Raw genomic sequence first — 21,940 nt, 5'->3', positions numbered from 1 at the left:
AATTTTGAGTGAATAGTCCGATTCGAACACATTTTTTTTTGTTCCTCATTCCTATATTTCACCTCATATGACACCTATCCTATATTTCATTTTTTTTGATTTGAACTATTTTTTGTTCTATTTTGAACAGTTCAAAAAAACGTAACATTAGCGCCTACGGGGAAATTCAAGCAATTCCAAACTGTGAGGCGAATTTGCTTCAAACTTTGTAGGAAAACGCTTTTGATAAAAAACTTGTATATAAAATATTTCTTTAATTTGAACAATTTTCCGTTCAATTTTGAACAGTTCAAATCCCTTAACATTAGCGCCTATTGATGAAGCGCAGTTGTGAAAATAAAAAAGTGTTGCCACTGAAATGAAATAAACATGATAATTTACTAAAATATTTTAATCGATGTATCAAGGTTTCGTCAGGGTTCACTAGAGATTGAGTATACCAAAAATCAACTCCGGGGGTCTTCATGGGACTGAGATACAAACGAGTGAAAAACCCAACTTGTTCTGTCATGTAAACTGTCCTTAATCGCGTGTTTATTTTCTTTCGTCTTTCTTGGGGGTGGATATTTGCTTTTGTTGGTCGCCGACATTTGGTTTTCTTGGCGGTAAGACATTTTAAAGAAACAATTCCAATGCAAATTATGAAATATCAATGAGGTACTTTTTGGCTTTAGTACAAAATATCTCATAAGGTTTTTTTTAATTTTATGAAAATTCTTGACGTAATGGGTTAAAACCAAATTCATATTCAGAATCAGTGTACTCGTGTTAGCTAAGGACATAATTCAAAACACACACACACACACACACCAAAAAAAAAAAAAAAAAAAAACAAATCGGTCTGTGCAATTTGCTAAGTCGAGATCTCTTTTGTAACATGTTCATTAGGATACAAAGTTAAAAATTTACAGCAATATGTCTTGTACTATACTATTTATGAAAATAATTATGTGCAAATTTCGCAGTAATAAATTGCCAGCATCAAAAGAAACATGAATGTAAAAGTTAGTTGGGATTGAATAAAATAAATTGAATAAAATAATTATGTGCAAATTTCCTAGTAAAAAATTGCCAGCATCAAAGGAAACATGAATGTACAAGTTAGTTGGGATTGAATAAAAGAAACTAATCTGTCCAAAGTTGAAATATTTATGCGAAAAAAAAAGGATCGCCAAATTTTAAACAATTCTGCATCTTTTGCTGTTGGAGATTTCTTTGCAAACAGAAGCAAACAAAGCAAATATTTTAGATCTTTACTAGAAAAGATTTTTCAAGAACATTTGCTTCTGTTTAAAACAAAGAAAGAAAGGTAAATACACAAAATGTATCACTGCATGTATACTTTTAGAGAAGGATATTGCTGAAGTAAATGAAAACGCTAGCATTAAAAATTTAAGTAAAGAAAAAAAAGCAGTAAACCTTTTATGGTTCGCATCATAAACTACCATTTATCACTTCTCATCTCTATCGTTCTTCCCCTGAAAAGATCATTTAAGCACCAAAAAATGTGAAAGACATTTGAAGAGAATATTGCTTGATCACATTTTAATAGCAACGGCGTTTTATAACAACGGAACAAATTGGTTTTTTATTACGATCGCAGATGAGGATATTTCAGTTAATAGAAATGGACACTACATTTTAGTATTTTTATGCATAAATTAAATAGATACTATACGTGAGAAGAAAAAGTTGCCTTAATGCTTTTTTCGAATGAACATTGAATTGATTGTTTGAGATCATGAGAAAATAATAATTTTAAAGTATATTTCGAATTATATTCCATCATAAACATTTTACGACCGTTATTGTAAAAATATGAATTCATAACTTCTGTAGAATACTAGTAAAAGGTGAAATAACACTATTTATTTAAAACAGCACACGGATATCGTTTTCAACAACACAACCTGGGCTGAAACATCTACATCACAGATGTTACTTTGGAAATCTAGAAGCTAAAGTTATAGTTAAAACGAATTTAGATATTGCACTAATAAGCTAAAGGATAGTGATGTTTACATGATAAAAACTCACACAACGTTGATACATTTATTTTTGTAGGAAAACATCTCCCATCTTAGCATAGAGCAAAGTCGGACATTAACCGCAATGCAGACAATCAAATGCAAATTTTTCCCGTACGCGGGAGTTGGGAAAACTCAAGAGCTCTTAGTTCAACCAAAGGAGGAATTGAAGAAACAACAACCTAAGTTCTTCGAAACATGCATTTATTTTTGATTGAGTTGAAATAGATATTTCTTCTTCAGTGCTAAACTACCCTTCCAAAATTTATCACACAACTCCATGTATGTAAAAGAGTTAATTCTTCGTAACTGTTTGACCACGTTTTGGGAAAAATGTCAAATTTTGGCTTAAATACTTTCACAAAAAGTGGCATTAACTATTTGTGCAGGCTTTAGCTTCTGATCACCAGAGATTAAGATAGACAGTTTCGAGAGGCATACTGCAAAAAAAAAAAAAAAAAAAAAAAAGTTATGATGAATGGTATCCTTTATTAGCATAGAGCAAAGTCGAACATTCGTCGTGATGCAGATATAATCAATGAAATACAATAAGCAAAGTAAATATAAACTTGTGTCATGAAATGGTCAGAAATATAAAAGGGAAAAGAAGTTCTTTGCAACTGCGGAACAAGTTTTGAATCTCAACTCAGAATTTTGACTTAAATTCACAATGGAAGACTCAATTAGCTAAGTAGGTTTAAACCAGAGCTACGGGAGTCGGAATCCAAGAGTTGAAGTCGGACTGATTTTGGAGTAAAGGGGTCGGAGTTGGGAGTCAAAGGTTTAAAATTTCAGGAGTCGGAGTCTGTCATTCTCCCACAAAGTCCGCTACTCTGCCAGTGCTTGTAGGGTCAAAGCCGGAGACAGAGTCAGACTAATTTTAAGGTAAAGGGTTCCTAGTTTAACGCTCTGAAATTTCCGGAGTCGGAGCCGGTCATTTTCGCTCCGACTCCTCAGCTTTGGTTTAAACTTTTGCTTGAAATTGCCAAAGATTAAAGAGAAACAACTTCTTAAAATAGAAGAGAGATAGACAACCAAAAATCAACAAAAAACAGCAGAGGACAAAAAGTTATGATGGATGGTATCGATTGCTCAAAGTCGATCCATCATCTCTCATATGAGTCTACTACCGGAAAAGAGGTCATTACGTTACCTGCGTGCCAGGCTGGGGATGAGAACGGCCATCAACGCACTCCATCAACGTGTATGATGGTATTTTGATAGCGCTCTGGTGTCAGCCAGCCATGGATCACGCGCATGCAAGTGTCTATTTATTGGTGTGTTAGGGCGGGGAGATTATGTGCTTCGATTTTGGAAAATGCAAGTGATGATATTTGAATCTTTGATATATTTTTTAGTGTTTTTATTGCATCGATATTTATGGTTCAAAAGATTAGTATTTATTCAGTTGTTTAAATTATATAAATCAGGTGTTAAGATATTTGAGGAACAATTAAGCTTCTGTAAAATGAATTGTTTAATTCATTTATTGTACATTGTGTTGGTAAAATTAACTTTTGATTGAACAACAGCCATGAAAGGTGATAATTCGGAGCTTTTATGCTGTAACAAACAGCGGCGCTTTTTGTATTTATTAAAAGAAAAAAAAAAAGAATGAGAAAATAGGTACGCATTTTTGCATTTTGCATAGGGCGACCATTTAAACGGCTTTCGTGAAATTTCTTTCATTTTTTCATATCATTTCATGAAATTAAAAAAAAAAATATTTTCGAAGATCTGTTTTCCTGAAAATTAATCATAATTGAGTTAGAACAAAAATTTATTCACGGTCCTTAAATCATAAATTTTGTTAAATACATTTCTTATGTACTTTTGAATTATAACTCTCCCACACTTCAAAAAGATGACCTTGATTTTTTTTTAAACAGACAAGTGATATTCGCCACGAGACTCAAAATAAAAATTAACCCTGTGTAATATTAAGTTAAATAGATACCTTTTCGTGACAAAAGTATAAAAAAAAATATAACGTATAACAGCACAAAATTGCTGGTTACAGCAGGCACGTGTTAGTGTTACAAGAAACTCCTTTTTCAATGCAAAATAAGTGAGCTTATGGATGGAAAGATATCAGACAGAAGCAAAGAGATAGATAAGCAAGCTGCTCGATTTTTGATATTTTCTTGTACTTGTTGCGTATCTGTGAAAAAGATCTTGCTCATTGTTTGCCTCTCTATTGGTTCTTGATTGGTTATAATTTTCCCATTGGTGTTTGATTAATCCGTTACTTTAACTTTTTAAGCTGCTTGCCTGCCTCTTTGCTTTTATCGAATGTCTATTCTTTTACAAGCTCACTTATTTTGCAATGAAAAAGGTGTTCCTTGTAACCCCGAAACACGTTTCTGCAGTAATCTGTAATTTCGTACTATTATGTGTTGTTATTTCTTATTTTTACATGCGTAACAAGTAAGTTTTATTTGCTGTTAAAAGTTTTGTTTTGTTTGCTGTTAACAATCTTAATTCTCAACAAAACTAGCTTTTTGAGGTAAAAGTAGTTAACCAAATAATAACTCAAAATGTTAAAAAAAAACATTAGCAGAACATTAAATTCAGTATCAGTTTGTAAACTTATAATTTTAAAATATGGAATCTTCGTGAATGCGATCGAATGGTTGTTTTTAAGTTTTCCTAAAACGTGTATAATTTTCAAAAAAAGGATCTGTTAATTTCTTAAAAATACTATCACTCACTGGTAACCATAGTACTACATCTCAGAAAAGAAAAACGTAATGCTGCTTTTTACCGAATTTTTTCTCAAATATTAGAATACGCGCAAAAAATAATGATGTTATGTTTACTTGCTGGTTTTTGTAATCTAAATACTAGGTAGTGATGCGCCCATGTCGTATGGTTATGCGGCAGGTAAAAGATACTTTGGGTATTCGTTTGGCTTAGAATATTCCTCGGCTAAATTAAATTTCTATTGCAATTTCGCATCGAAAGAGAGTCCAGGTGCCCCCATCTGGTGGAAACTGGGCGTCCAAATTATCCGTGGCATTGACATCCTGCGACTTAATGGTGGCACATGAAAGACTGAATGCCGTATCGGGGGATCGCACTAGGTCTGCTAAAGGCTATATAGCGAGAAAAAAAATATGTATTATATAAACTTTTTCTTCTAAATTATGACACATAATGATAAGCCACTATCGATTATAATGCTTATACTCCTCCCTACACCAGCTATGTAAAACGACTTGGTGTGATTTTTTTTGACAAAAAGGAGCATTAAATTAATATTTGAAATCAATAAGAATTTTTTAAATTTATGAAATGTGTCACTATGTTCACCTGTGAGCAATAAGTAATCCATAAAAAAACAAGTAGATGGTAACACTGCGCAGTAATAAGACCTGCTAGCCAAAGTAATACTTAAAAGCATGGAACATGAAATTGTTTCCATTCGATTACATTGCCTTTTTATAGCTGAACCGTACGTTGCATATCCTATTTATTAAGTACAATATAATATAATAAATAAAAAAGTTCGAGCCTGAATAACAGACAAGGTATAAAGAAAAATGTATCTTTTTATACCATTAATAAAAGCGACTGTCCATATATTCAGTTACTAGGAGGCAGTTAGTTTTATCGACTGGGCAGTTTACCATATGAAATCTGGAAGCACAAAATGGGCCGATAAAAACTTATGATAGATAATATCGATTAAATCATGGGCATCCATCACAGCTAATCCGAGTGCATCCATCCTTGAAAAGGTCATTATATCACCTGAGTGCGAGTGCAGATGATTGAACTGATGATCAAGAGTGCAAGATGGTATTTTGATAGCAAAGGGTGTCTGGTTTAACGCATCTAGCTATGCATTAAGGGGATATGAAAAAAAAAAAAATAATCGAACTCTTTATGAAGCAGATTGCGCAAACTTTGTGCAGTGTTTGTTTTAAAAAGTTTGGAACTGAAGTTTAATCTCGAGTGTGAAGCGTTTGCATGAAATATTAGAATTTTAGTTACTCGACGAAAAATGAACTGGTTTAGTTTCAGGCAGCAAAGTTTAGCGGATTTATTATATCATTAAGTATTCATAGCAGTGACTGAATTTAGGCATTACCCTATGAGTAACCGCTTTTCAACATTAAAGTTAAGCTTTTAAGTCCATTCAAAGATATTTTAACTTGAAATAAAAAAAAAACCTTACAGTGTACCATGCATAAAGCGTAGGAATAAATAATGTGAACAGGTTTAAATGCATTACATGTCGTCTTAAGCCCGTTGCAACTGAATTTTTTATTGATAGTCAGTCATGATTGAGTATTGTGTAAAACAAATTATAAATGTAGGAAATGCGTAATATCACATTTTTGTAACTTTCCACTAAGTGTAGCTTCAAACAGCTACACTTTCTTACTTCATGAGGTATAAAACCAGTTTTCATTACAACAAATAAAATTTTAATATACATTGGTGTTAACTATTTGTAAAAAATCAGTATTTTGATTTTTGTTAATGAAAACTGTCAGTCATATTTAGCAGCGTAGGTACTTTCACTCTTTTTGAGCTTATTCAAAATTAGCTGAAACATACTTTCTCTTCGCTCAGCTAACTGAAAACGTTGCTTGCTCAGCGTATAATTAAATGTATAAAAAATATTTTAGCCATGTTTTCCTCAACTTTACTGCTTTTTCAAATACATTTAAAGTCCTCATACTATGAAAACCAAGTTTTAAATGAAAATTTAAATTTATCCTTTTATAACTATTGAAAAGGGTGGGCAAAAGTGGAAAGGAATTCACTTTCTATTATTAATTTTCTGCAGTGTGTAATAGTAATAAAATAACAGTTACGTAAAGAGAGTCTTAGAACTAAGAAATTGAAAAGTCATATTCATTCAGAAAAATGACGTGAACAGAGAAAATTTACCTCCTAGAGTTAGTTGTGCGGCTCCTTGAACTGAATCAAAATCGTTTGAAACAAAGCACTGGAACATTCCCTTGTCTTCTCGTTGGATGGAATTGATTCGCAAGATGTCCCGTGCTGGAAAATCGACCCTGGAACCAGGTCTAAGGGGTAAACCATCTTTAATCCAATCGACTTTCATGACTGGATGTCCTGAAGAAGAACAGTTGAAGATTGCGGATTTCCCCACATCAACACTTTGAATCTTTGGAAGCAACTGAGCTGACAGAGGAGCTGTTGGAAAAGAAAGGGCTCAAGTTAACCAGGTAATGGTGTGAGGAGGATATGACGTTTTCCAGTGCCTATATATTTAAAAAAGCCACGAGTATATTACCCTTGCAATATTATCGTTTCGATTATATAAACCAATGTTTGGAAATTGGCAGTTACTTACAGTACTTTTGATGTCATAATTGGAAGATGATCAGAATCGAATATAAGGGTTTCCTGCTGTTGCAATAAATTGAATAACCATCTACTGATTGAGTCTTTGGAATGATCTGTTATTGGACGATTTTCATACATGATTTCAGACTTGACAATTATTAGAGCATTAGGATTACTTGATATCTTATAATTAGTAAGAATAATTTGAAACCGAAATGTTAAAAACTTGTTCTCTCAAATGATTCTAAATAATCTTAAAATTTGATCACAATCTTTCAATCGAGCCCACTACTACAGACTAACTTTTTCACGATCTTTGAAAGTTATTGTTGAATGAATGTAATCTCATAATCATGTGTTGTCATCACAGTTCTACTAAGATGTAATGAGATGGATAAATAGTTTAAAAAATAATGTTTGAAATTTTACACATACAAAACTGCAGGCAGATATATCGTGTTTAAAATGTTTTCGGAAGCCAACACCATTAAAATATAAAGTAAAATAAATTAAACCAGGCTGGCTAATATGCATTACATACAACGTAATTTGACTTAATGTATTAATTAACATATACAAATATATTTATACAATTCAATCTGAGCGGGAATCACACAGTTACCGGACAATTACTGATCAAATTGCAATCTATCTTCTTCTGGATTTTAGGGAGGGTGGTCCAAAGCGGGTAGGCTTTCGTATGCCCCCCCATGGTGTGTAAGCAGCGATGCATACGTATGTCGTGTTTGCATGAACACCCCCGAGTTTTAATCAGTCCCGGCGAAGCGGCATGGCGCAATCAGGCTTAAAATTTAAAAAATGATGCATTTCTTAAAAAAAAAAAAAAAAAAAAAGAAAAGAAAAAAGAAGTTTTGTAACTTGTGGTTAGTTTAAGATTTGCTTAGTTTTTTGATTGTCAGTAATATTACGTTATTCTGACACCATTCAACTAAAAACTACAATGGCCATTTCGTTTGTTTCTTTTTTAAATTTAAGGTTATAATTATTCAAGTAAAAAACTTGCCTTTAGGCAAAGCGGGTCGGGCAAAGTGGGTACAAGATTTAATCATATATTTATTTATAATTTCTTAATTCGTTTGCCGATTTAGATTTTCGATTTCAATAGGATAAGTATAACTTTAAAAAGTTATTTTTTAGGATGGCAGTTAATTAGTTTATTAGTTTAGTCAGTTATTTCTTTATGTTTTATAAACAAATGTGCTGACTTTAAATTGGATAAGTACAACTGTTTTATATATATTTTTTATAATGGTAGGTAGCTAGTCAATTATCTTAATCATTTATAAATTCATATTTGATTGGCAAATGTATCAAATCACAATTAGTTAAGCTTATCCGCTTTGGGCTCCCTGGCAGAGCAAAGCGGGTTTTTCAAGTGTTTGTAAAGTTTGATAATAAATAAATATTGGGTTTGAAATAATACGAAAGCCACTTTTTTTTGAAGTTCAAGAACCCTGCTAGAAACTAAAACCGAAATTGTTGCGATAAAATCCAAAAACTGTAATTTTTGAGTGTTTTTCACCCCACCCCCACCCAACTTGATTTTTTACTTAAAATTGTACACATTTTAGTTTAGGAGAAATATCGAAAATTATATCAAAGCAGTAGTGTTGATTCCACACAGCTATTCTTACCAGTGCTGAACAGAATTTACCAACAGACCAACCGACAGCCACTTTTTCCCCAACCTTGAAACCCTTACAATTTTCAATTTTTTCAATATTATTTTTTGTTTATTTTAAACCTTTTTAGCGATATTTTTGGCGATTATATACCTTTTATCATACTTTTTTTTCCTTTCTTTTATTTTAACGGGAAAGTAGGCTGAACAGATATTTCTCACAAAGTATTTAAAGTCTCTTGTTTAAGTTATTTAAAGCGTGCAAAATTCCTTTTGCACTGAAACTCTGTAGACTCTGAAAGGACCAAAATAAAAATTTATTTTATAAATTATTAAATACAAATATCTTTTAAATTATTTGTTTGATTAATGAGACATCTAATAATGGCATAAAAAATTTATATATATATATATATATATATATATATATATATATATATATATATATATATATATATATATATATATATATATATATATATATATATATATATATATATATCCTCCCCTACTTAAAACACCGTAAAATTCCATATTCTACTGCATGGGTTATTGTCTTAAAAGAGTTAAAATAATAATTTTTATGGTTTTTGATCAGAATGTTTTTTTCTGAAACTATTCAAAAAAGCGTGTAACAACTACCAGAGCTATAATTTCCGACAAAATCCAACACAGAAAACATACTCCTTCTGTGTTTCAAAACAGAAACTAAGCTCACGACAGAGTCATGCCATTATCACCGACTATTTCCTTCGAACCGCGCGTTAGACGCCCATTCAATGAGTTTGGAGCACCACAACGTTCAGAAATTTCACCATAATTTAAGAAGCAGAATCGAATTTAATGAATGCGTCCCAACTCGCAATCAACTCTCCTCCCCAAGTATGCTTCGTCACGAATGTGGCGCACAGCGCCCGATACGCGAAATGCTCATTTAACGCTCGAGCTGACGAGATAGCTAATAGCATACATGGCTTGTTTACAAGCCCAGAGCGCCTCGCAGACTGTTTATTCTACGAGGCATACAAACACATCATGGTCTCCTAGATTCGACATTTTCGAAACTGAGATGCTTGGGAGACCTCATTTTCGCTCAGTAATGGGCCTGTTCAACGGCAGATGCGATTTCTAATGAACTTGCACAATTCATAAAACGACTAAAGCAATATGCACGCAGAGAAGAAGACAAGAAAACGGGAGATGTATAAATAAGAAGAGTTCTCAGGAGGTGGGAGATATTAAATTCATTTTATATGTATTTGGGGTTTTTAAAAAAAGAGTTAAAATTAGTTTGAGGAAAACAACTGTGGTAAGATTGAGCTTAGTCAGATAAAGCATTTGTTTTTGCACTTTTCTTTTACTTTTATCTGTTTTTACCTATTTAAATGTCTATCTCATGGAAAATTTCGTTTTTATTTTATCTTGTTTTTAGTTTAGATTTGAGTATTTGCTTGATTATTTTTACTACTTCTCATGTAAAGATTGCTCTAAAAACCTTTTTACTACTTTTAGTACTCAAAGTAGGTAAATGTCTTCGTACTAGGGATGCACCGATAAGCAAATTGGCCGATTACCGATTAATCGGCTTTGGCCGATTGATGATCATAATGATTTTTTTTAATGCTACCAATTCCTCTGTCAATTTCTCTTTCCAGTTTAAAAATAGTTAACAGTTTATTTCTGAAAGACGATTTTTTTCTCCTCTTTTCTGATGTTACAAAAATAATTTCAAAATTTTATGCAATTTCTTTCAGCAAATTTTTATATTAATGTTAATATAATTACATAATGGTAACCAGGCATGAAAATTTAAAAATATTACGGGGCAGCCTGTGGTCTGCAGGCAAATTTAGGAGCATTTTTTAAAATATTAAAAAAATTATAATTTTATCTAAAAGCACTATTTTAAAGAAGGAAAGTTTTGACTCATGGAACATTGTGCAACATTGTATATATGTGCATTATTTATTCAAAATAAAAAAGAATAAACGAAAAAAATATTTCTAAACCATCAGTTTGTAAAAAAAAATAATAATGCACATTTTTTACATCAAATAATATTTAAAAAATAATTTTCTTTTTGTTGAATAAAAATTGATAAATCAAATAGTAAGTTGTAAAATGTGTAGTGTAATAATATGTATAGTAGGGTGGAGTAAAATTGGCCGAATTTTTTGTTTGAATTTCAAAAAGCTTGATGAGTTAAAATGTGCTATTTGATCACTAAAACAGTGAAATTTTCAGTAGCTTTAAAAAATATTTTGATTTCCCTTCGCAACCTTTAATTTGACAAGTGACGTTACGTGAAAAATTGACTATGCATTAGGCAAACTCTTTTTCAGTTTAGCCACTTTTAAGCACAACAAAATATCAAATATAATACGAAATGCATTAAATATCGAAAATACTTAATGCAGTAAAATATCACAAATACTTAATGCAAAAATATTTACTAAGGGAAACGTGATAATTCATGTTTTGGCTCAAACTTGGGCATTAGCTCTCACGAAGCGATGCGTGCGCGAAAAAAGCCATCAGTTTTTCAGTTAGGCAAGGCGAGATCAAAAAATTGTTAGAAAATATTGTGGTTATGCACAATTGTTACTATACACAAAAGGCATGTTTTCCACATACAAGCTTATAAGAATTAAAAAAAAAAGGTTTTTTCACTCCACCCTAATGTATAGTTACAAGGGTCAAAATAATTGAAAAAAAAATCAAGTTGTGTTGCCAAAAGCTAGGGTATAATCGCACACTTTAGAAAATGATTCTGATTTTCATTAAGAAATGAAACAAAAGCATTTGGAAACTCTTATTATTATTATTTTTTTTGGAGGAATTGAGGGGAGGTTCCAGCGGGATCATATGCACATTTGTTTTTTTTTGTTACATTTCTGTCCTTCAAAAGATAAATAGAACTAACATTAATAACATAAGTATAAAAAGTAGCTGCAAGGCAGGTGATATGAAAAGTGAAGGGGAGGTGGGGAGGCGGGGGGATAGAGGAGATTAATATTTTTCGCATTCCAATTCAAAGGTCCTGGAATTTTATTATTTTTAGTAGTGTCAAGTGAATATAAGACGAGAGAATTATTCTTTAATATTTCATTCAGTTTTACGCACTTTCTCAACTATTTGTTCTTACTCTGCACACTTTCACACTATAGTTTTATTAGAATTATTTGCAGCAAATTTCATTAATTTCTTGTTCGCAGATGTATTTATCGTAGTTTCTTATTGAAGGTATGCTTAAAAAAGTTTATTTTGAAAATTATTTTTCCGCCGATTTTGGCGTGGTCGATTATGAAAGATTAATCGGTACTGTCGATTAATCGGTGCATCCCTACTTCGTACTTTAAAGCAACCACACACACACGCATTCACGCACACAGTTCATAAACGACTATTAAACGACTCACGAGAAAAAAAGATAAGAAAAGGAGAAATGTATAAACAAAAAGAGTTCTTAGAAGGTAGGAGATATTAAATTTTTTTTAATAAGTATTATGGGGGATTTAAAAATGAAATAAGTTTGATTAAAAAGACTGAGTTATGTAGTAAGAATAAAGCATTTGTTTTTGCAGTTTTCTTTTGTTATTTTCAGTTTTATTTATTGAAATTTTTATATCCTAGAAAATCTCGTTTCCAAGTTATCTTGTTTTTGGTTTAGAATTGAGTGCTTGTTTGAGCACATTTACTACTTACATGTTATATTTCTCTTAGAAACCTTTTTACTACTCTTAGTAATCAAATGAAGTAGGTAAAAGACCTTCGCATTTAACAAGAAAACGGGAAAAATGTATAGTATAAACAAGAAGAATATCTCTTTGTGAAGGAGGGATATATAAAATTTATTTTATAAGTATTTGAGGGTTTTAAAAAACATAAAATTACTTTTTGAGGAAAATAACTGTGACTAACTTAGTCAAGAATATAGCATTTGTTTTTGTAAGTTGTCTTTTACTATTTTCAGTTTTGTTCATTTAAAGTGGAAAAATTGTCTCTGTTTTATCTCCTGTTGAGTTTAGAAGTGTGCACTGTTTGAGCATTTTTTAAAAAAATTTTTAACTACTTCATATGTATAATACTCAAAGAAGCTTTTTATTACTTTTAATTTTACATGAGAACAGTGATTAAATGAAGCAGGAAAGAAATCTACGTCCTGTGGACGAAAAAAGGTTTTTGAACTTGACGTATGAGTTCTGTCTCAAAATAAGCATAAGTTCTGCGCTATGTTATGGGCCATTCCACGAAAAACAGTAATTTTGCCTCGCACGTTACGCCTCATATATTTCATTAAAAATAATAATTTAAAAAGGTAATGATGATAAAAAATTTATTGTTTAACAAATTACAAATGAGTGTGTGATTCCTTAAGAAAAACATTTCGTCATTCCTTTTTTAAATAGTTACTTTTTAATGAAATGTATGAACCGCTACGTGCCGGACCAAGTTTCAAGAAAATACTTTTTCGCGCAAGGGCACAATGCATATTTTTTTTCAATGGTTTAAATTATTGTTTATCAACAAATGACTTATGTTTCCTTAAAGCGGAAACCTTTGCTCCCAAAATCTACAATTTATTTTCGCATTAATATAGTAATGGAGCAAAAATATTAACTAATTCATAAGCAAGCTACAAGACGTCGACTTTGGATGTCTCGCACGTGACGCATGCAAATAAATTTAATTTTAAATAACTAAATTGTTTAATAAAAATATAACTGTGTCGGGAGAATTTTTGTATCGATTGTTATTGCAATCAATATATATTATTGCATATAATATTGCAATTAAAAAATTGCTTACCCCTGTTTAATTAAAATATTAAGAGAGATGAGAAACTATTAATGAAATTTAATCGTCTTTTTGTCCTACACGTGACGGTGGAATGGCCCATTAAGTGAAATTAAAATCAAGGTACCCTTCACTCGAGGTGTAAAAGGTAATATTTGTACTTTTCACACTGTTAACAAATTTGCCAACCACCTCACAAAAACCTGTTGTACCTTGGCCTAGCGACAGACTAAAGACAGTAAGAAAATCATTTTTCTAATTCTATTCTGCCTTGATCTCGGATAAAGAAGAGTTTTAAAAATTTTTAGAACCCTTAGTTTTATTTTTAATTTTTTTTGAAATTGTATTTGGAATAAGAGCACCTATTTAAAATTGCTTCAGCACAAATAGTACATATTTACCTTTATTTGATACTTCAAGACTTTAAAAATTCATCAATGTAAATAAGACTTAAATTGGAAGACAGAATTATAAAATGTGTGGAAACTTGCATCTTCTTGAAAATGGAATAAATAAAGAAAAAAAAGGACATTTTTATCACATTTTCCTGTTGCATTAATTTCGATTTTAGCGCCGTTTCCTTATCCTCGTTGTTACTCCTTACTGGCTGGAGCTGAAAAAATATTTGTATCGTTTTTTCTGTGTTTGAACTTTCAGCCAGCTAAATTTATGAAATACAAACTTTTGCTAAAGTTAATATTGAAGTAAATTGTGACCAATTTATTTTTTAAATATTCTATCACAAAGTAGATATTTTTTATTATTCTTGATCACAATTTCGACTATATTATTTTATCATGCAATGATTAAACTGCAGTTATTATTTCTAGCATAATCTACAAGAAGTACTAATGTAAGTATTACAAACCTAGGCTTCTATTTTAAAATTCGCTCTCCTAAATTTGGTTGCAGGCACTAATTAGCCCAGCTCTCACGAGCTTTAAGTTACAAAGTCAATGCAGCTACGATTTTAAAAATTGATAGTAATTTCTTATCTCACAAAAAAACATTTCAGGCAGCTTCTAGAACAAGATTAAATCCTTTCCCTGATAAAATTAAATCTTTCGCAATAAAGGCAGCTGTTCTATAATAAATTAAATCTTTCGCAATAAAGGCAGCTGTTTTATAATAAATTAAAACATTTATTTATTATGCATCGGATTCGTTACCAGAGCCCGTCATTCAAATCTTTAAGTCTTGATGTGTTGCGACGGTATCATTAGAACAAAATGTCTTAAACTTTTTCTAAGTACCTAATCTCACGAAAAACTTTCTTTTTAGAACTTCACACTCATTTGATAAGTTAAAACGCTCGCTTTTTATTATTTGCAATTAAAAAAAATTCAAATTTTTGAGCAGATTAGTCTATCAACATCTGTTAACATGCATACATACACACATACACTACATGACCAAAAGTATTGGGACAATTTAAAAAAATCACATTTTTACGGATTTCTCGAGAAATAAAAGAGCAATTGCTGTGTAATGTTTTTTACCTAATGGGTCCACTCCAAATGTCATTTTCCATTTCATAAAAAATAAGTCTACTGTTCATTTGGAGGACCAGAAAAAGTTGAGGAAACAAAAAAAAAAAAAAGGTTTTTGATCATTTTTCATTGTAAATAGCTGGCAATAAGCAATACAGTTCAGAAATAAGTCTAAAGACTATCTAGAATTTGTTTTTATATTTTCGTGAAAGTAAAGCATTTCTTTCAAAAATACATTTTTTTGAAGGTTTTTGGCTCGTATAACGCAGAGTTTTCCTTAAAACTTTACTAAACTTTCAGAATATTTGACAGCATATCAGAGAAACATCATATTAAAATTTTAAGTTAAAATGTTGAAAATTAATTGAAATGTGAACGTTTAAAGCAATTAAATTTTTCTCTGCGCATGTGCAAAATATAACAAGTTATAGCCTTCATAATCGAAAGCCCAGATAGATCCTACAACTCACAAAAAAAAATTCCACCTTGATATCTTTAAAAAGTTATCAGCGATCTAATGAGCCAAATTACTATGATTCTTGGATAGGCGACGAATGGTAAGGGGTCGTTCGCAAACCGGAAACACTTCCCTGTTATCGTTGCAGAGTGATTCATGATAAGAACGGATTATTTGTGCTCATTATCAAATTTGGCTCATTAGATCGCTGATAAACTTTAAAAACTTCGATTTGTTTCCCTTCTCTTAATCTCTAATTCTTCCTACACCAGTCAAAGAAATACAATAAGTGTTCAGTATTTCTTTAAACAAAATGTATTTGATATGTTTTCTCTTGAAATTTATTCACTGCCTTTCAAACCTAATGCATTTGAAAACATTACACATACAAATAATCTATGCAAGTAAACACAACATGCTATTAAATGTACGAATTTTAAAAATGTACATACAATTTACTTAAATGCCACGTAACTAAAAGTACTACGTATAAATTTTGAATTTAAAATTTTTCACAAAGCATTAAATAACAATATTTTAATCTTTTGTAACATTATCAACATTTAAATAATGTCTTTAAAACATGTTTGGCATAGCTTTAAGTCTCAGACCTCTGATTAAATATTTCAGTAAAATTTCTGCACACATACATTTTTGTGCAGACTACAGAACCAAGTTCAAGATAGGGAAAGAGAAGTGCTCCGGCATGAAAATTTTAAGTTAATAAACCTCATATGGCCATCAAAATGTCTAATATGTTTGCCGACAAGAGAGATGAGCAAATTCAAAAGTTGAACTAAGTTTGCTAATATACATGAGGCGCGTCCCTGTCTGCAAGAACCAACATGTCATCACTAAATATTCTCTCGGAGATGTGTAATTAAACTCACAATTTCAGTTCTGGAGCTCATGCATTCTTCGACAAACTGTATCTTAGCTTGATGAAGAGAAATGTATTGACCTCGATTCATTGAAAACATCATATTAGAAGTAATACAGTTACAGAGTGAAGATTTGAGAAAGGAGCCTATTTAGAATAGTTACTATGTAGTTTTATTTCATCATTTGATTCGTTTAGGAGGACATTTTATTTGTTAAAAATCCTGAATATTATTAAAATGCGAAAGTAAATTTGCTTGTTTGTTCATAATGTTTTCACGCCTTATCTACTCAACCAATCATCATCAAATTTTGCATACAACTGAGTGTGTGTCCACGGTGACTGACGTTACAATTTGACTCTAATTTTAACTTATAAATTCAGCACTGTCTTGAAGTTAAATTTTGTTTCTTCTGAAATTGATCTAAAATATCATGATGTAGTACATCACTGCCCCCACACTTGTTTTCAGACTTGAGGAAAAAAAATTGTATGAAATTAAGGGGAACAAAAAAACGTGACTGATGTTACGCAGAAAAGACATTGAGAAAAGTGACTTAGATAAAATTTGAAATTCTCTTCAAACTAATAACGTAAAACCTAAACAGATTTTTTACCCTTAAAATAGAAAATCAGTCACAAAATAACACCATTATTTTGTGACTGATGTTACATTTGCAATAAATTGCTGTAATTATAAATTATTTCTCCTTAAAAATAAAATTAGCATATAAAATTGTAAAATTGCATTTAAAATATTAGAAAAGTTCATTTAAAAAGTTTTAAAAGTTATATTTTTGATGTATTTCATAAAATAAAAAGTCCTCTTGCCTTTACTATATCTAGTGCGCTAAATATTTTATTCCTTTCTCATGTGAATAGTAAATTTCATCCTCATTGACAGGCTATTTCCAATCCTCATTGACAGACTATTTCTAGTGTTTTACTGCTTGAATTTTGACAGTTACTAAATACTCCTAGTTTTCAATTTCAATGCATCTAACTTCTCGTGATTCAATTGTATGTCATATTCTTCAAGAACCCGTTCTCCAGTGGCAGCCAACAATTTCGGAACATGTTCTGATGGAAGTGATTCCCTCCTTTACTGTAAAAAAAGGCGTGTTGCTAAACACCTAATACAGCTTTTGAATTAAAAAAAAAAACATTAATTAAATATAACTCTTTATAACATGACTGCAAGTCGGATGGTGATAGCTATGAAATTTGCATGAAGTTATGACATTTAGAAATATTTCTGTATCGATGATGTAGCACTTTTATTCAAATGTAATATATGGAGAACTAGGAGTATCTGTTTATCAAATTTCATGGCAGAAAAACTTTTACAGCAGCAGTTTTCTTTTGTGAAGATATAGCAAAGAGTGCTTTGAATGACTAACAGATTTTACCAAGGTTTCATTATTTTAAAGAGGGACAATGCAGCTGCTAATTTGAACCTGGGACTTCAATAATTTAAATTTGTTCTATACGTGTTCTATTTCTTCACCTAATTTATCTTTTTAATTTTATTGTAAATTTACTTTGGTAATTATGCTAAGTTTTTAAAAATTACTTTATTTTTTATCATCCGCTCTTTTCAGCTTCTACTTTGTTTTACCTTTTGTAATTTTCGTGTTTTCCTTTATTTCTTAATTTATATCGCCTCCTTTTTTTGCCTTTCTGCAGCAGTCAATGCTATTTGTGCAATTTGTTTGAGGTTTACTAACGAAAAGAGAAATGTGACTGATGTTACTGTGACTGATGTTACATATTTTAAATAAATTTTAAATAATTAAATTCAACTATTTCTAAACATTTAAAGGATCAATATTAAAGATATTCATCATAAATGAAGAAAATATGACATTTTATAAACTCGGGTTTGTTTTTGTTTAAGCAGTGTAAACTTTTATACAATTTTGTGACTGATGTAACATTAGTATGAAGCCTAGTTTAAAAACAATTGCTGCAAGACAATTATAACAGTTTAAAGTTTCTTTGTTGGTCTAATCTCTTTCTAGATAAACCACATTTCAATAAAAAATAAGATTGTAGACAAAGCAATTAATTTCCTAAGTGAAAAAAAAAAGAAAAAAGATTAACTTTTAGAATCGCTAATGCGACGACACATGGGCACTGATAGTGTTGTCAAAATTTGCCTATAAAACGTACAAAAAATTGTTTATAAATTTTTTCGCATAGTCTTTTTTACCTCATATAAAAGAAAAAAATTACTGATACAATATTTTTTTTTTACTGTGGTGTCCCTAGTTTCATGGACATGCCCAACTGTTGTCATTATTCTGATCGGAATTTTAAAAACTGTTGTATTTACATAAGTAAGAATTTTTTAGAGATTGATGTCGAGTTTATATTGGGAATTGTTGAGGACTCTTCTCCCAACTCAAATGAGGATTTGCAATGTTTGCTGACAGAATTGTGAGACTATTGCCTTTATTTTAATGACCCTTTAGCTAAATTTATTCTTATTTATTCGAGTATTAGAATATTTAAGGGAGCGTTAACTTCATTTGCGAAGTATTCTCATTCGAATGGGCATTTATGGAGACTAATGTTCAAATTAAGGGATTTTTAGGGACTGTTGTCATTAATGTGACAGGAAGTTTTAGACTTTTCTTTTATTTAAGCTGGATTACCGCACATGCGTCACTTGACATAACTATTATTTTCGAGGTATACCGGGCACGGTCGGGCAGTGTAGCTAATATTGAAATAAATATGCTGCTTTGGTTCTAGTTAAGTATTTCAGTTTTGTTTGAGAAAAAATAACAGATTAATTCGAATGAAAATTTCACATACTTGTTTGTGGATCACAAAACTATATTTTTTCAGTACTCTTTACTTCTGTTGTGTGTTCTGGTATATGGTAGCTATATCAATTCCAATACAGGATCCGGCAAATTTGGAAGGGGCACTGTGTGAGTTGTGGTGGGGATATGGTGAAAGTGGAATCGACAGATACAGTGCGGCGCAAAAGTTTAAGCACAATGCAAATTTTTGAATAAAAAGAAAACTATTCAACGGAATGATTTCAAATTTCTGCTGTAGATGGCTAGCATGATCTTAAACATGTGTCTGAAATTTCGAAAAATATAACCGTAACAAAAATCAGGAAGTACAAATGATATTTTTTTGGCTGTCGCAAAAGGTTATGCACGAATCATATTTTACGCAAATATCTCTTGAAACGTGATGTGTAAAGTACCAGTGCGGTTCTTTTCAACGAATTATCAAATGTAGCAATGACTCAAACGTGTTATCAAGATGCCGAAGTCTCTGCAGTTTTTATCTGAAGAAGTTACGAAACTCTGAAAGCTGAAAGTAAATCCGTTATGGAAATTTTTAGTGATTTTAAATTGGGCTAAACGTGGTATTTATAATGTTTTGAAAGGTGGAAAAGAATTCAAACCTGCGTATCGTTCTGGAATGCCGAGAAAAACTATCTTTCGTGAGGATAGAAGAATTAAAAGAATGGCTCTAACTGGAAATTTGTCTCTTAATCAGACAAAAACTCGACTTGGATCAAAAATATCACGTGACATCATACGCAGACAAATAACCGAATCAGGATTTATCAAAAAACAAAAGTTAGCTCGTAAACCTTTTCTGAAACTCACAAATAAGCAAGACTGCAGTGGGCAAAACACCACATGCATTACAGTGACGAATAGATTAGTGTTATATTTTCAGATGGAAAAAAAGAAAGAAGTGGAATTTAGACGGTCCAGATGGATTCTCATATTATTGGTGTGATTTGAGGAAAGATCCGAAGTACATACTCAGTAGGCAACAAGGTGGTGGATCTCTCATGGTATGAGGTGCTTTTTGCTTCAACGGACAAACTTCCCTTAGCTTTCTAAACGGCAGTCAATACTCAGAAGCGTATCAAAATACTCTAAGCGAACATTTGTTGCCATTTGGTGAAGTCTTAGGGGGTACTAATTGGATTTTTCAGCAAGACAAGGCATCGATACACATTTCCCGTAGTACAAAAGAATGGCTTGCGTCTCAAAATATTAATGTAATGAACTGACCTGCACTCAGCCCAGATCTCAATCCCATTGAAAACATCGGGAGACTTCTCTCACGTGACGTATACCAGAATGGGAAGCAGTATTCCTCTGTACAAGAGCTTATATCATCAATCGAGGAAGCCTGATACAGACTCAATCCCGAAACATTCCAATATCTCGTTCTATCAATGGAAAACGCGTATTCGAGCTCATCAGATGCAATGGTAACACCGTTGATTTTTTTGTGAAATCTTATTTTAATTTCTATGAATTGTTTCCAAATTCGAAACACGAATCTGTAAGCTGATTATTTAAATACAGCAAAAATTTCAAAGCAATTCGGTGTATACTTTTCTTTTTATCAAAAGATTTCGGTTGTGCTTAAAATTTTGCGTCGCACTGTAGCAGTATATGTGCCATTTAGAGTATCAGCAATGTCATGGCGTGGTAAGCATCGTCATGTGTTGTAAAGGAGCATATTCAAAATGGTGGTGTTTTGATTACTCTGCAAGATTTTCGCATCCAGTTCCAACTTCGGCAACCCTATCCTGTTCGACTAAAAAAACTATTCGAGTTGTGGAGATCACTGTACAGGACTTTTCTTACATTCCAATAAGAAAATAGCTATCTAGCTGCATGTTTAAGTGTTAAATACTTTGGAGATTCTTGAATGGACGCTCTCACGAGTGCCGCATTTTCAGCGTTGGAAAGGTCTGAGGTTGACCAGGCGTTTTATTTTTCAGTACAGTACACCTGTGGCTCTGACGTTCGATACCCAGACACCGTTTTTTCTATCTCGAACAGTATTACGCCAGCCAAATCGGATTTCCAGAAAAAGAAAGTAAAACCTCAAACCAGAATCAAAAATTTTTGAAAATTTCCTGCATAATGTAGTCAGTGAGCTGTTTGCCGAGGCTCACATGTTGTGAGCTGTGCTTTTACCGCAAGTGCTTTCATGCATTTAGAAGTAGGGGAGATCGGGACTAGTACGCGAAGGGGTAAGTGATGTGCGAATGTTAAATAATTTTCTAGTTTTTAGTTTGACAGCCCTGAGTGAGCTGTCACGTAACCACGTAGATGTAACGTCAGTGTATTTTCAGTGAAATCTGCCAAACCAAACGTGCTGCACGAGAGAAAGTTGGTTTTTCCAGTGTTAAGTAATTTTTTTCATCCTTAGTTATTTTCTTATAAAACATATAATAGTATAGTAATTTACCAAAACTTATTAATATTGAATAGCCCATGCCTCTACGAAACAATAGACGTCTTATTCGATTATTTTATGAAA

At 31.7% G+C, this 21,940-nt stretch overlaps 1 protein-coding gene across 1 annotated transcript in view; it reads right to left on the bottom strand.

Moving 5' to 3' along the window:
- The window catches only part of LOC129216410 (cell adhesion molecule DSCAML1-like), a 146,468-nt gene that overhangs the window by 73,654 nt on the left and 50,874 nt on the right, over window positions 1-21,940 (bottom strand). The window contains exon 5 of the mRNA XM_054850625.1: window positions 6,930-7,199. Within this exon, the coding sequence (XP_054706600.1) occupies window positions 6,930-7,199 (270 nt within the window). The remainder of the gene's footprint in view (window positions 1-6,929; window positions 7,200-21,940) is intronic.

This window comes from Uloborus diversus, chromosome 2, assembly GCF_026930045.1.
Source record: "Uloborus diversus isolate 005 chromosome 2, Udiv.v.3.1, whole genome shotgun sequence".
NCBI classification, from domain to species: domain Eukaryota; kingdom Metazoa; phylum Arthropoda; class Arachnida; order Araneae; family Uloboridae; genus Uloborus; species Uloborus diversus.
The sequence above is the reverse complement of the archived record's forward strand: the minus strand, read 5'-3'. Positions and strand labels throughout refer to the sequence as shown.